The sequence below is a fragment of the Sturnira hondurensis genome, unplaced genomic scaffold (genome assembly GCF_014824575.4).
Source record: "Sturnira hondurensis isolate 20B ecotype Veracruz unplaced genomic scaffold, ASM1482457v3 Scaffold0001872, whole genome shotgun sequence".
Taxonomy (NCBI): Eukaryota; Metazoa; Chordata; class Mammalia; order Chiroptera; family Phyllostomidae; genus Sturnira; species Sturnira hondurensis.
The window spans coordinates 27,802,249-27,818,801 of record NW_028074503.1 but is presented as its reverse complement, the minus strand read 5'-3'; the positions used below and the strand labels follow the sequence as shown (position 1 = coordinate 27,818,801).

Sequence of the window (16,553 nt, the reverse complement as noted above, 5' to 3'; positions counted from 1 at the left end):
TTGTTTAGTTCTAGTGACAGAGTCACTGTGTAGTCAGCTAACCTCTCTGTTAATGAGACAAACGACAAAGATGGAATTGCCCTTTCTATATATCATCTTGTAAGTTTGAATGTGTAAATCACCAGCTGTCTCTAATTTCAGCACATTTTCAGTGAATAGTGGATGACGTACTTTCATATATTCTCTCCTCCCACAATCTACTTGGAGGCATCAGAGTGAAAGCTTAGAGAAATACCACTATTATAATCGTAGAATTTTTTCTTTGCTAACTGTTATTTCTCCTTCGCCATCTTCCACTCATCTAAGAAACTCATGAGCAAATCCACGTATGTCCTGTGCACAAGGAAAGTTTTGATAAGACAGCAAAGATTTTGGCACTATGCTAATATGTTGTTATCTCAGTCCTTTTAAGAGTTGTCCATCTGACATTTATTTTTCTTCTCTTCTATATTTCCTTTTTCTCTCCCTGTCATGCTCTAGAATTTTAATTTAGGTGAGTTTTTATCCCATATTCACTGCACAAGAAAGATATCTTCAAAATATGCTCAAATGTACAAAACTGTCGCTTTATAAAAGAAACCAACACATTTTGAAAAAGTTTTGCTGAACCGAAACGATATTGTCAACCAAGAAGAAAGATCATTTGGGAGGAGTGACCCAGGAAATTGCATCAGCTGTTATATCTGTACTGCCTCTTATCCACCACAAAACACAGGGTTTTCATTCTTAATGTGATCACTTAGCAGATCTTAGAGACTAGGAGTTTTATTTTTTTTTAAAGCTGAATGAAACAGGTCTCTGGCAGTGTATACTAACGAATTTTCTCACTGGTAGGGAAACTGTTGAATTATTATATAAAGTAATCGTAATTTCAGAACCATTGGAAATATTTTGAAGTGACATTTAAAAATCTGAGAGGTGATTAGGAATAATTCGAGTAATATTGGGCAGGGTCCTTTCACTTGAAAATAATGGTAGTTCCTTATAATGTTCACCTGTGGTTCACCAGCACCATGTGGAACAAAGAAACAGTTTGAGGAAGAGACCTTTCCTTGCATTATTTTGGGTATAATATGGCCAAACTCACATTGTCTGTAAAGGTAAAACCTTGTAGAAGCATCATTGTCAGCTTCACTTTATACCATGTTATAAGAGAATGTGTCATTATAAAACTTAAAATCCGCATGTTTCAGTGACAACTGCTGGGTCACCAGTTCTGATGCCCTTTACAGTTTCAGCCTCTGCAACAAAATCCCACAGCCAGTCGCCGCTGTGTCTTGAGCGCACATTCAGAAGAATGTAGTTTGTGGTTGAGCTTTGGCGTGGCGGTGTGGAAGGTTTGGGTTTGGAACAACTTGGCAGAGTTCTCTGTAAAAATAGGACGGAGTCCTTGCTGTCTGGGGCCCGGTCTCTGCACTGCAGAGTGACATGGTCCCAGGAGTCTGGAATTTCAACACAAAGGAGGTTCTGTTGTCTTTTATTGACGCATTTATTTCTGTAACATAAACCCTAACCCCGGTAATTCTCAACTGGGTATAATTTTGTCCCTCGGGGAACTTTTGGAAACGCTGGGGGTAGTTGCGACCAGGATCTAGTGTCTCGAGCCCAGGCGGGCCGGCACAAAGACAACAGTGCGCAGGAGAACTCCCCCGGTGGAGAATCACGGGGCACCAGGGGCTCATAGTGCCAAGGCCGTGAAGCCCTGCCGCCCTCCAACGCCTGACTTTATTCTTGATATGTGCTGCCAGTTCTTATCGTTTCCCGTCTTTCAGACCTCAACCCAGAGATCAATAAAAACATCACTCATGGAAACATTTTCAACACGCCCTCTGAAAGAGATTCCAAAAACACTATCCATGGCTGTTATAGGTAAAAATACATAGTGGGCATGTAAGGCCATGACACTACATCGTACCACTCCCTCTTGTGCTTTGTAGTGAGCAGGGCAGGCGGGATTTACAGCGGGACTGAGAGAGACTGAGGGACCTTTTGTATCTGGTCCCTGACCGCTCTGCAGGAGACATTTTCACATGTCAGTGATACTCTCTGTGGTGTATTTACTATGACTTTGAGTGACAGGAGGTTTCAAGATAGTTTTCCTCATAAAATATTCTAGTTATAAATCTCATTGATTGCTTTCAGCATCTTATTTTCTATGAGTGTCTAAAAAATAACTGATTTAGGCGAATTGTATTGGTTTCCCCATTACAACCTGTGGGGAAAAAACTTTACTTTTTAGTCTAAGAATTCGGTACTAACCCCTTGTCAAATCCCAGGTCACTGCCCCTTTTGTACCAAGTTTAAGGGTTTAAAAAATTCTCACTGATATAATAATCTTTTTTCTGTTTCATTCTGTAATTATTAATAGTTATTTAAATAGTTTTCATAATTTTTCCTCTGATTTTTGCATAGTTGGGACTGATTTATAAAGTTTCTCAATTCTTCAGAAACTCAGCTTGAAACAGAACTGAAACCATCTCTTTTTCTTCAGTTTTCTTTTTTCCTTATTCTGTTTCTCTTAATCTTCTTTATTATAGTCTTTAGCTCTTGAGAAGAAATAGCTCTTCTAAGTTTGGTGTTTTGTGACCTGTTCAGAGTTTCAGATGAGCTGTACTATGGAATGGCCTTACTCTCTCAATCTTTGGAAGAAATTTCATGGACTACTTGGAGCATTCTCTCAGTAGCAACTAGAAATGAGCTTAACAGGTGGCCTAAGGAATTTTCTGGTCAAACAAAGACGTCCATGAAATTAAAACATTGGAAAGGCTTAAGGGCAGCGTGTTGGCTTTTTCACTGGAGTTGGCCTTGCATTCGGACTTTTCTGAGTGTGCAGAAGTGGTGTTTTCAAAGGCCTGGGTAGCGGCGGACGTGGCTCCGAAGTACAGTTTCATATTCTAGATCTTTTAGTTACCTCCCAAGTAACTAGTATTTCAGTCTACTCTTTATTAAATGCTGATGGATAGCCAGTTGTTCATTGAGTATGTAGGATAATTATGTGTCCAATGCTCAGCAGTAAGTTGTAGTATGCAGAGGTATAAGCCCTGCCGTTTACAGGATAGGTGAGTTCACAGTATCGATGGAGATGCGTTTGAAAGACAAAACAGTGAAAGGCAGCATATAGGTATTAAGTGGCACAGTGTGGAATGTAAGTTCATTGGGGACGCAGAGAGAAAAGATCTTGGAAGAGTTAGAAGTAGTAAAGAATCATCAAGGAAGAGGTAAAATGTAAGAGGGGCCCCGAAGAATAAAATACCAAGACACCTGGCCTTCAAGCACCTCGGCCTGTGAGCATGTGAGCATCATTTTCCATCTCAATTTTATATGGAACGACATTGATACAGTTACTATCCAATAACTGTATAACAAAGAACCATAGCCCATTGATATAACACATATAAGGAAAAGGTCTATTTTAGCTTAAATGTGTTCCTTTGCATGTCTATAATGCATTCAAGTGTCTGTTAGAACAACGTTTTAAACTACTAACTGTCCTGAATGGGAAGATAGCTCAGTGTTTTTCTGTAAATTACTGTGACCCTCCTAGTGATCTCATCTCCAAGCAGATGGGCTAGCACCTAATTTGCCAACCTTGGAGGCACTGTGATATGCCCCAAGGAAAGCAGCTTATTTGGACAACTGGTACAATAATCAAACTCAAAGCCAAGCCTTAAACCAAATGATTCTGGAAAGACAATCTCCTTTCACAGTCAGTGACATGGTAGGTTGCTAGCAGAGAGGACATACGACGTAAGAAGTCAAATAGTTATTCTCGGTTCATTTGCTCTGGTTTAATTCAGCATAGTCATTGAGTGAAGGCTTTACATACTGATACTCTAGAGACATACTCGTATCAAATCATTAGCACTCTTTAAGTTTTTCATTTATCATTTTGTTCTTGCTGGAGCTCAGAAAGATGATTCAATTTGGCAGGAAAAAGAGCTGAGACTGGTTAATGGTTACTCTTTGCCATTTCGTGTCCAGAGGCCAGGATGAAGCATAATGTAAACCTGTGGATCACAATGTTGTTTTATTCATTATATCATAGAATCTGCCTTACTTCATCAATAGGCCATACAAAAAAAAGTAGCAATGCTCAGTTATGCTGCCGAAGACACAGAGATGCTTTTAAGCAGTAATTTTCAAATTTACAGATTATAATCATTTCTCAGCATCCTGTGTTGCCACTATATTTCCCTCCACTGGATGCAAACCCAAACCAACTATGTGTCTTTTCATTTTATTATTTGAAAAATGAAAGCTGTCAGATCTGAGCAAGATGTATTCTTGGATATTTTAAAATTCTAAGGGCTTTCTCTACCGCAGAATGAAGAGTTCTGAAAGAAGTGTTAAAAATGACCCCTCTCAGTATTTCATGGTTGAAAATGTCCTCCTCTTTCTGCCTCTCGCTGCAGAGCTACCCGTCACACTCCTCAGCAGACATCAACTCCAGTCTTCCTCCAATGTCCACTTTCCACCGCAGCGGCACCAACCATTACAGCACCTCGTCCTGTACACCTCCCGCCAACGGGACCGACAGCATAATGGGTGAGTCTTGGAAATGCCAGCTCTGGTGCCGGCAGTCATTGTCAGGGTTAAGCCTGAATGACCTCTTTTTCCCCTCGTAATGGGAGAGCAGCCAGGCAGCAAATATTTGTCCTATACCTGAGTGAACCAAACAGAAATACTCATTGGCTTGACCACAGTCACATATTTTTCCCACAAGAAACAAATTTGGCTACTCTGTCTATTGAAATTAGATTGAACAAGGGTTTAAATACACCAAAACCACCTTACTTCTCATATCTCAAACAGCAAGCAAAGTGAACCTTGTTAAGCAGACCAGTGAAGACTAATGAGATAAAGGGCATAGCTTCTCCTAATAGTAGCTATGGACCACTTCGCAAACTCAGTCACTGCTCTGCTCATAGCCATGACACGCCACCGTCTTCTGAAGACTGGCTAGTGTGAGATTCACAGGTGACCAGGCATAACCCAGTGAGCTTCGCCTCACCGTGGGGTCCCCCAGCGGGGAAGTTGTGTCCGTTCACCCACAGGGTAGGAGGTGGCTGGGCATCCATGGCCAGAAGTTATTTGCTGTTTTCCTCAAGTAAATTTACTCTGCAAATTAAGGCCCAAGCAGAATGTCACTGCCAGAGAGCTGAGCTGTCCCCTCCTCTCACCTTTCATGCTGTCCCTTGCTGTCCTCTCCCTGGGCCAGGCAGATCCCCCACCATGCTCACCTCGCGGGAAGAGCTGGCAGGGTGTCTAGCTGCCCAAGGAAGAAAGAGTTCAAGTTAGGGAGGAGGCAAGCACCCTCTTCTGAACTGGCCCTTGTCAGCCGGCCTTGCCATTCAGCAGTCAGCTCCATGCTTCAGGGTCCTGTTAAAACCTCAGACCTCAGTGATCACCAGCACTTTGGTTCTGTCTCAGACCCATACCTTGCTGGGCCTTAAGATGACTTCAGTGGGTCACTGATGAGAACGTTCTCTATGTTTTAGAGAGAAGAACGTGTGGCAGAATCATTTTCTCTAGTTTGTAGAACTTGGGAAAGTAGTATGAATCACTTATGTGGGAGAGTTTTTGATAAAAATGTATTTTGAAATGTTGCAAATATAATCTTGCCTAAATAATACACTCCCTGTTTTATTCACTATTATATTTCACACTTGAAATGGTCTGTCTCGCAGCCCTTTGCTATGATGTCTCATTAAGAAGCGAATTTAGGAGTTTCCATTTTTGTAGCTTTTCATAACAAAGCTTCTACAAATATGTTGCATCTGTTTGACCTTGGAGGGCTGTGGACGGAGGTCGGATGGGGGAAGTTTTGTAGCTATCAGTGCAGTTTGGGCAGATTTGAAAAACAAGAAGAAAGAAGTGCAGAACTGAAAGAGTGAGAAAAGCATATTTCACTTCAGTGCGGTTTGGCGAATGGAAAGCCCCTTCTGCAGTCACAGGGTCTAGTTATGAAGAAGGGTGACCGGTCATTCATCCTCTTACACGGCAGATTTCCTGTCTACTTGTGGTTTGACTGATTTTCTTTTTTAGGAAGGTGTAAAGGTGGAGCAAAAGCTCGAGTGCAGGAAAACATACTTAGGCACTGTTAGAAAAAAAGTTTCGTTAATTAATTTGCAAACCAGTTTTCCGGGGAGATGGGCACTGCACTTGGGCAGGAAGATATTGGGAGCTGGTGTAATGGTTCTCCATGAGCTGTGGGTAGCGTAACTGTGAAGTCAGTGGGAATGAGATTTGCTTTAGTTATGCTCATTGGCTCAACACCAGCTCATCCACGAACAGGAGTGTCTGCGCAGTTACAGTTGGCCTGGGCAGGCTGCAGCTGTAGGCTCCTGGTGAACTTGACTTGTTGCAGACTGGAGGGGCCCCGTGTAGTGGGGGGAGGGTTTAGATAATGCTGAGGAAGCTATCATTTTAAAAGGGAAAAGTGTGAGTTTTGGGAACCCAGAAAAGGAATTTTTTTTAGGAAAAACATTATAACAAATTATTCCATAATCATGGGTGTACTTGTCAAAGTCTAGCATGCGAGAAAGCTTTATTATCTTTTTGGGAAGTAAGTAGACATGGTAATTCAGCTTTTTGGAAGAATAGACCTTTATTAACTTGTATAAATGCAATTATTACTCTGGGATTACTCCCCTAAAATATGTCCTCCCTTAAAATATGTCCTCTGATTCCTCCAATTAAAATGCAGTGGAAAATTTAGTTACAATAATAAGCTTTAGTGCTACACAGTATCCAGTGGCTTGAGTTTCTTCGCACTTTAATTCTCTTAGGCTTTGGCTTAATTTTCAGAGGGAGATAGAAGTCAGGGATGGCAGCATGTCTGTGTAAGAAGAGAAGATTTCTTTTCTGTTAGTAATACTTCCCTAACAAACACTAAGGATTAATAGGATACATCTGTAGACTTGAAAATATTTGGCATATACTCACTCATTCTGAAATGCAGGAAATAAAGAAATAGTACATTGCCTGTATCACAAAGAACAAACAGAGCTAATTAAATAATTGGTAAATAGGGAACACATAGCCTGACACATGTTTAAGATTACACACAGGATTCTGTAGAAAATGGCTATAAGCAATACTAATGCTGTAAGAATGGGGTCCGAGCGCTAACACGTGGACATCATATTTTTCAAGTTTTCTTGGTGTAAAGTTGCAAGGCAGTGCAGTCTTTTCATAAACAACATTGGTGTCTTAGGAAGCTGCTTTTTCAGTGCGAAAGATCATTGTCCCATTTCTCAGTTTCCCATTATAATGTGTCTTCCTGGCGGTCAACGATTGTCCTGAACGGACCAGGGGAAAAGAAAATGCATGTGGAGCGAGACATGTGCTCTAGAATTCTCAGAGGGTAAGCTCTCTGGACCAGGCTCCTTTGTCTCTGCTTCTAGTCTCTGCATCTCAAAGACAGAAGATGCTTACTGAAGTCTTGGATTGCTTGTATTTTGCTTGGAACCCATTGTTTCTTGGGGTTTTTTTGCCCTTTAAGTCCCATTATCATTTTTTGAGAAACCCTGAAGAAGGATAAAGCTTACTGAGATTATATTAATGATGGAATTTTTTTTACCGACATATTCACCCATGGATTTTTAAGAGAGCTGTAGAGTAAAATATTTTACTTATTATACACCATTCACTACTTTTCTCTGAAGCCTTGCCAGTTAACGCTGGAGATTACACTAGATATTTCTGAATTAGAGGGATCGTTTAAGCACCCTAGAACTATATGAATATAATGCATGGGACACAACATGGATTCGTAGGAGTTTAACTGAGGTGGTACCCAGCTAAGGAGAGAAGCTAAGGTTTGGGGGCTTCAGGATTACCACTATCAGAGCCCTTCAGACTTGTGCCTCAGACCTTTCCAACATTATATTGCTGAGTATGTCTCAGAAGCATTAGAGTCCAATGTCTCTACATATGAGTAACCTTGCATACAGAGAAAGAAGTGTAGTAAGTTGTTAGGTACCACCTACTGAGGGTAGAAGATACAGCCATATACATTTTGTTACATACACATTTCCTCCTTCTCTGCAATGTGCCGTAGTCCTTCCTGATCGAAAGCATTGAGTGGGTGCCTGCTTTGCACAGTCCCCTGAGACTCTGCAAAGAGGAGAGTGGCTCTGGTCCCCCCTGGGAGAGACCATTCCTATACATTCCCAGGGTGTGTCCTCTTTTGCTTTGGGGCTAGACACCCTCCTTTCCCCTAAGAGGGGGTAGAGCATACAAGTAGAATAATGGTTGTGCAAACTATTATTGTTTTATTATAGCCTTTAACCGGCCTGTTTTCTAATACATGGCATTTCTCATGTTTTTAACCGCAAACCAGTGTTGAAGACAGACAACCAAGATGCATTTAATACAACATATGATAAAGATTATCCTAGAATATCTATCTGGTTCCTGAATTAATCTGGTTTACAGCTTTCACTTCTAATGACTCGTTTGTATCCACGATGTGGTTGAGTGTGTGGCTTTCCTAACAGAAATGTGTCCATTTCCCTTTGAGGACTTGGTTTCCCAGTAATTTTATTGTGAGAATAGTCACATGAGATTCACTTGGTCTTTTACAAGAAGTTGAGCCTTGGGGTGCAGTTAGGTGGGTAGTGGGCAGCACAGAGCAGAAGAGTATGTTCATTTTATCCAGCAGTGTTACGGCACCGCGGTTACAAAGACCAGTGATGGAAAGCAATAGACAGGTTTGATTTACGTCTTCTAGTCCATTTCCTGTGCAAGGTCATGGGGCCCAACTCTCCCCCTAAATTCCTAGAAGTGCCTCCTGCTAAAAATTTGTACATCGTAGCTTATATTTTAGTGTTAACTCTAAAAGTATATATAGCATGAGGACTGGAGAGGGCTCCTTTTTTTGTCATCTGTATGGACAAACTCATGGCATTGTTATGCTGCTTCTAGTAGTTTAATAATATTCAATAAAATGTCAAACTAGTCATCTTCCTTCAGGCAACTACACTGTAATTACACGTCTCTTGCCTTTTGTATCCCCACGGCATTCCCAGTCTGACGTCCCGGGTGTGCGGTGAAGGGGCAGCGTATTTGCCACAGTCCGTGTCCGTAGCTGGTCCCCAGGTGTTCAGGTCAGGGTGTGTTCTGAGGGCGGTCCAACATGCAGCCCCGCTTACCAAACCCTTCGTTTCTGCTCCGCCTTCTAGCCAGCAGCAGCACGCGGGTTCTAGCCATCTGAACAACAGTGGGGACGGGGGGCGGCTTGCAGCATCGAATACCCCTCTAAAATTACAGCTCCTCTCAATCACTGCTCATCTCCCACTCATATTTATTTCACAACCCTGCTTAGACACTGATTATATTTTCTCTTGAGCAAGAGATATTGATTAGAGTTAAAATAACTTAGAAAATCAATCAATCCGGTCTTTACCGAGTACAGGCAATCAGTTTTATGTTTATTTCTGTTATATGGGTGCTGGGTAATTGCTAATAATAGGAGCTGACAAAAATATTAGGCCTAGAGTGGTAGTCAGGTCCTGTTACATTAAAGCCACAAAGGTGGGTCTCATTTTCATTAGAAGTGTGTTTTGCTAAACATGACCCATTACTCAATATAAGAGAAATTATACCTTTGAGAATTAATAACGTACTCACTTTCTGATTATTTATGCCCTTGGACATATCAGTCACACAAATAAAAAGAGAACTCTAACAGAAGGACCCATGTAGCTTCACACACTGAGGGACTCTTGAGAATGTGTCTTCCCCAACGTTTCCTGGAACTGAACCAAAGGCATTCCGAGCAAAAGGGCAAACTGGCCCCAGTAAACTCCTTTGAAATTTAAGCCCGTGGGTTTGGCTGTCCAGCTGCTGCAAGGTAGCAGGGCTTCGTGTTAAAAAATAGTCTGTTCTTAAGAGCGGCTTCCATGAGCAACATTTTAGTCTTCTGAATCATTTTTATGACAACATGAGGTAAGCAGTTGATTCTAATTTTTTTCTCCTTCCTAAGTCCTGATGTCTCCCTCCGTATAACCGGCACTTCATACAAAGTCTAGCATGAAAGTGGTCATAATGATCATGTCTTGTCTCTTGTAAAGTGTGCTTTTTATGCTATAGATAATACACTTTTTTAATGTTTCTAAAATACTGGTTTTCAATTCTGTCTCTCTGGTTTCATGAAAAAAACATTTTAAACACTTTTTATCTTCATTGTAAAGTTGTTCAAAGGAAGAATTAATCTTTTGAAAGACATTATGGTAGCAAATTCTATCTGTAATTGTCTTGTCCTCTTTGGGTTTCAGTTCTTTTTTAGATAATATAATTTTTCCACTGTGGCTGGGAACTTACATATCATGAAAATCTGTTCTCTAATCAAGCAGAAATCACAGATTGTTTTGACTGATAAATCTAATTTTTAGGTATATATGATAATGTTACGTATACAAAAGTTTGTATACAAAATCACCCCAAAATACTGTGGTAATACAAGCTGAAGGAATGTTAGTGCTTTCTGTTATTTTCTCTTTAGAGTGGCCTTTATTAAAAAAAAACCCTCCTTAATGCAGCAATTAATACTTTTCACACCGGGTAAAATTTCATTTACCTCTTATACTAAGTATTTTTAATACCCTTGATATCTGTGAGTTCCTTCTACTAGCTCAGTGTGCCGTCAGAACCTCATTTCAAAGAGTTGCCTTCTGCATGTAATCTTTAGTCTAATAACCTAGAGAGACAAGCCTTTTAATTTAAAATTTCAAAATTACAGATTATAGCTTCACTTCTTGTAGGACAATGTCAGCTGCTTACAATGATATATATTTAATGTGAATTTGTGATATGAAAAAGAATGTCCAAATGTGACTGTATTTTTTTTTAAACATATACCAGTATTCTTTCACTTTTAGTAAGACATGTATATAGGTAAGGGTTTTTGTTACCCAAATAAAACACACATCAAAAGTTTATCCAACTGATATACCCAACCTGCAGACACATGAAAGTAGCAAGCATGATTTCACTGTGCTGCGTTCAGGTCAGAGAGTGAAATCGTCACCCAGAGGAGCGGACAGTTTGAGCACCGGAGAGCTGACCTTTCCTGCATTTCTCAGATCTGCAAGTGGAGGGCCTGTTTGCCCGAAGTCTGCTCTCTTGGGTCAAGCATAGGGGCTGTGAACTTTTAAAAAAATTATTCATCTAATAAAGTTTTGCTTGGATTGATCAGTGTCTTCAAGAGTTCTTTCTTACTTCACAAAATATTGAAAAATAGCTTCCCCTGGAGTTTAATGGGCTTTATTTCAATACTTGGCCAGTTTGCTAAAGGTGAGGCCTTCATAATTGTAACATACCATGGTAGGCATTGTATTGGTACTGAAGACCTCAGAAGGGCACTGGCTGTTCCATTTTATGCAAATCACCTCAAAACCTACCTTCTAAATAGAGCTGGCTTCACATTATATACTAGAATTGATACCTATTTATTAATAGTACTCTATGTTCATTTATTTTGTAGATAAAAATACCAGTGTTTAAAATGGAGATACAGCTTCATGATTATGTAGATTTTATCTCTAGAATTGGAGACCTTACTGACTTTTAGCAGCATAACAGTTCAACTTTTTTTATGCTTGGCTTAGAAATGTGGACAATATGTTACTTAAAACATGAAAAATATTTTCTCTCCTAGAAAGCGAGGCCTATTACAGATTTTTGAAAAATTTTGTTTACTGTGGAACATTCAGTGGAGGACCCCTTCTGTGACGTATCATGTTTTTTTAAGATGTAAATTATGCATAAGGAGAATTTAATTGGCTATCCATAATATTTTAAACAGCCAAACCGTGAGAACTTCAGAGACCTGAAGTTCTGTATATTTTTTAGCAGTGGACTGTCATTCCCCACTAACTGCTCTAAGTAAAGTGGAAGGTGATAGCAACTAAAACACTTTATCTTTAAACTAAGGTGTCAGGTTTATATTTTATCTGTAAAAAATGTAACATGAATATATTTGACATCTACCTCAGCAAACAAATTAATGCTAATTAAAGATTAATGTGTCATAATTAGCATTAAAAATGCAATTAAATTGTGAGTAAATGGACCAGGAATAGAAGATTGTCAGGCGTCTCACTGCCTGGTTTTTCATCGTCTGCCTTTTGTTTTTGCAGCAAACAGAGGAAGCGGGGCAGCAGGCAGCTCCCAGACTGGAGATGCTCTGGGGAAGGCACTTGCTTCGGTGAGGAAATATTGACTTTGGACTTCATATGTGGCATTGTATTAGAGGGCTGAACTTTAATCAGATGTGGACATTTGGAATTTTAGAAAATGAATGGCAAATAGCTTTGATTTTGGAAATGCTAGCTTTCTTGCATAATTTCTGGTCTCTTCCATCTTGTCTCCTCACATTGGGGCTCAGTACTACTCAGTTATGGATTTGTGGATATTCTCAGGGCTGTTAGGTGTATAGATTTTCTATCTTGAGTTCTTAGGTTTCCCTAAAGTCATATGGACACTCGTTGACCCACTAAGAGTGACTTTACAGGGGACAATTCCAACACACTTTGGAAAAGCATTAAAAAAAACCAAAGGACCGTAGTAGCTGAGGTCCATGAGAAATTATCACATATTTGGCACCTGGGGACTTACCTTTTTCTGCTTTGACTACCCACTGCCAAAAGGCTAGACTTGACCATGTCCTGCCTGTTCACTGGTGACAAATGACACACCTTATTTGTGTGCAGGAGTATCCTTGGTGTTGTCTTCAAAAGCTCATAAGCATGGTCATTTGCAAATGTGAGTGGAGATTCATTGCCCTAACATTTTATCACTTCAGTTGTTTTGTTTTTTTTTTTCTTACCATCAGGAGTGTGAAATATGTTTGATTTATATCAGCAGTTTTGACCAAGTGAAAGTTTCTATTTAATCTAAGTATTTTCCATCTTGGAATCAAGTGCCTTAATCATGGTGAAGGAATTGGACAACGGTCTTAGAGCTGAGACAGTCTGACCTGTTCTGTGGAGGGAAGGGGAGTGCCGGTGCATCTCCATGCCTTGCTCCCAACCAGCCACACGGCCAGGGGGGGAACTGGGAAGAGAGGACTAGAACTCTGGTCTGCTGACCTCCAGACCAGTTCTTTTCCAACTGTCTTACATGACCTCAATAATTGCTGATTTTGAAAAATTAAAGTGATTGTTTTGAAACTTGTAATTTTCAAATGAATTGCATTGACACTTTGTAATTTACAAAATTGTTGATTGTTTATTCATTGTTTATTCCTAATAACGAGGGCTTGTTTTCTTCTCTCCCCATTGTTTTAAGATCTATTCTCCAGATCACACTAACAACAGCTTTTCATCAAACCCTTCAACTCCCGTTGGCTCTCCTCCTTCTCTCTCAGGTACTGTGCCGACTCTCATGCCATTATCCTGCCAGCCAGTGAGAGTGTTGCCCTATTAGACTCCCTGCTCCAGGAGGTGGAAACACACTCCCTCTGAGAGGTCCAAATGTAACAGTTCCAACAGACAGACAGAAGGTAGTGGGAGAGACAGACTACCATGCGAGGGTACAGCCATTCACACTCAAAACTTCTCTTAAAGAGTTGATGCTTTTAAAATATGTAGACATATAGAAAACTTATTTCTTAAGCTTTCCCCAGCTCCAGAAGATACTCAATGGAAAAACACACTCCAATAAGATATCTCAGATGAGAAAAGGCAGTGAATGCAGTCATGAGTATGGTCATACAATCATCAAATATAGATTATTCAAAGGGATCATTTCCAACAGACAGTTTAGACTTTCCAAATTTTCTCTTTGATGACCGTGTCATTGGGTGTTTGGGGAAAACTATAATCGTGTAAATAAATTGTGAAGCAAGTGTGTGGAGTGAAAGTGGATGTTTGCCTTTAAAAAGAACCCATTATATGACCTACAGCTTCATATAATACCATTGTCAGTTCTTAAATTATGTTAGTAAAGAATTTCACCTCTCAGAGGTCCCTTCCGGTATAAACGCGTCCAGAGGGCTTCGTCTGCTGCCCGTCTCTGCTCTTTGGAAAGAGGACAGGTGGCTTCTAAAGCACATCTGTACCTGATTGAAACCTGACCTTGACTGTGATTTATAGTGGAGTCACTTGCCTAAATGTTGCCCCCTCCATCTGTATATTCTCCGCATGCAGCACTCACATGGCCCATTTACAACCTGGCTTCCCTGGTAGAGAATGGGAAGTTTCAGGCTCCTGCAAAGCTGTTTGAGGTGATGGTCATGGCTTAGGTGGCATTTAATGTCAGCCTCTTTAGCCTCCATTGACCAAGTAGAAAGGGGTAGCTGGGCATTTAAGTCTAGTGTCCAGGGAGACAACGTTGGACCGGGAAGAAACAGATATGACATATAATGGAATAGCAATGAAACTTTCTCGATGACCAGAAAGGAAAGGCAAGTTCAGAATTGGTAGGTTCAGTACCACATTGTTAGGCTCTTGAAAATGGTCACAGACCTCAATGTCTAGTACCAGAGAAGGATTGAGACAGCATCTGGTCCAATGGTGCTGGTGATGGGGGGTGGGGCTGAGCAGGGAGAGCTCCAAGTTCCCCATGTCAAGCAGAACAACTCCGATTTTGTCTGTTTTATAATTTGGGAAAAAATTCTGGAGTCTAATAAAGCTTGAGCAACTACCGTATTTTGTCGTGTATAATGCACACTTTTTTGCCCATATTTTTGAGGGAAAAATAAGTGCATTTTACATGGGTATAATGATTACATATCACAGGTTTAATAATGGGTGTAATAATCCAGTGTATAATACGGGCAGGAACATGGGTATGCCTCATTACACAGCAAAATACAGTATTTTAGTCTATTCAGCTTTTACAGATGAGTGTACGAGGCCCGAGAAGGACACGTGACTTGCTAAGGTCACATCTGTAACAGTGTGGGAGCTCGGACAGATTCAGAGCTCACCACCCTGCCACTCCACCCTTAGGCTTATCAGGGGAGTAGAATATTATGATGCAGAAAACTCCCAAAATAACCGAAACCTGCGCGGTGTGCTCTCTGGAAGACACAGAGACCAGGCCACTTTGGGGGTCTCGATAATCCATAGAGAAAGACCATGTGTTAGCAAAGAAGAACTTTATAAAGATGTAACTATGGGGACAGATTGCTATTTTCACACTGATAGCTCTGTCCAGATTCTGTCACTGAAAGCAATTGAACAAAATAGTCTATTTTTATTTAGCATAAAAATACACACACGCACACCCAGAAACGACAGGAAGAATGAATATTTAAAGTGATAACTGTGTCGGAGCATGAGATTTCAGGGAGAAATCTTGAATTATTTATTTTCCATACTGAGTTTGTATTATTTTAAACTTAAAAGTGGGAGATTAGACATGTAATATTTATTATAGCAGGAATCTTTCTTTACCTGCAAGTTTAGTGAATCATAAAAAAACTGTTTTCTTCAGAAGAACTACTTATGACTTGTTATATTGAGTTTTTAAATTTCTGGTTTTGTGGATTGCTGCCAACTAATCTTGTTTCCTTAAAAAGTTTCTGAAGACTTATTCCTTCTCAAGGATCATTTTAATAACGAGTAGCAAAGCTGTGTTTTGTTGGTGAGAGAATTTGGTTTAACAAACTGGCCTTGTGTGAAGATGTAACAAAAGCCCCCCCTCTGTGCTCTGAAAAGGACCTTGACTTTGTAGTGATGGTTTTCTATCAAGGAAGCTAACACTTCCCCGGCTGCAATTCCTCCTTTTAGGAGGAAGCTCGAGAGAATTCTGAGTCTAAGTAAAGTCTTCATGTTTTACATTTAAAATGTTTTCTTGGCCCCAGAATTCTTGGATGGGAAGTTTACACGTATTCACCTTATTGTCCACATGGAAATCAGCATTGCTGTTTCTAAAAGAACTGTTTAACATGTTGGTAAGATTAGTTTTAAGATTATATAGATCGCATTGTAATTCCCATTTTAATATCAGCAGGCACAGCTGTTTGGTCCAGAAATGGAGGGCAGGCCTCATCATCTCCTAATTATGAAGGACCCTTACACTCTTTGGTGAGTTTCCTCTGCTAGTCTCTCCCTCTAGCTGCTTTCAGACCATTTTTTGTCTCTAGTTCACTGTCCAAGTTTAGACTATGCTTGTTCCTCTTTGTAGATTGAAACTCAGATGCTGCTAAAAATCCTGGAATGATAATGGCCCCCTTCCCATTTAGGGGAAAGAACCCTGTCAATAATGAAATAACTTCTGTAATATGAAACTGCTGAAGTTCCAGCTAAGCTGTACAGCTGGTACACTGGAAGATTCTGTGTATCTCTGCTCTGCTTTCCAGAATAACAAGTGTAAAGTTCTTCTCTTGACCTTGGAACAAGAAATCTATTTCCTTGTTGACTGTAGGTCTCATAGATATCTAGTAACATCATTACATCTCTGCTCCAGTAGGGGATAGCTGAAAATTTACATACATTTAATCAATACTATAAGTATATGATGAGTCCATATCTGACACACCAGGTTTTCTTAACTCACAGTGATGGGGCTGGAAATATGCATGAAACACCACCACCGTGTGC

At 40.2% G+C, this 16,553-nt stretch overlaps 1 protein-coding gene across 20 annotated transcripts in view; it reads left to right on the top strand.

Annotated features, from left to right (window-relative positions):
• Positions 1–16,553, top strand: part of TCF4 (transcription factor 4) — a 332,565-nt gene that overhangs the window by 287,944 nt on the left and 28,068 nt on the right. For 16 of the 20 annotated variants that reach the window (XM_037034619.1, XM_037034665.1, XM_037034647.1 and 13 more), the window contains 4 exons: positions 4,413–4,545; positions 12,144–12,211; positions 13,294–13,372; positions 15,961–16,037. In XM_037034619.1, coding sequence (XP_036890514.1) covers positions 4,413–4,545; positions 12,144–12,211; positions 13,294–13,372; positions 15,961–16,037 — 357 coding nt within the window. The remainder of the gene's footprint in view (positions 1–4,412; positions 4,546–12,143; positions 12,212–13,293; positions 13,373–15,960; positions 16,038–16,553) is intronic. The other 4 variants (XM_037034636.1, XM_037034656.1, XM_037034743.1 and 1 more) reach the window with 1 other exon arrangement.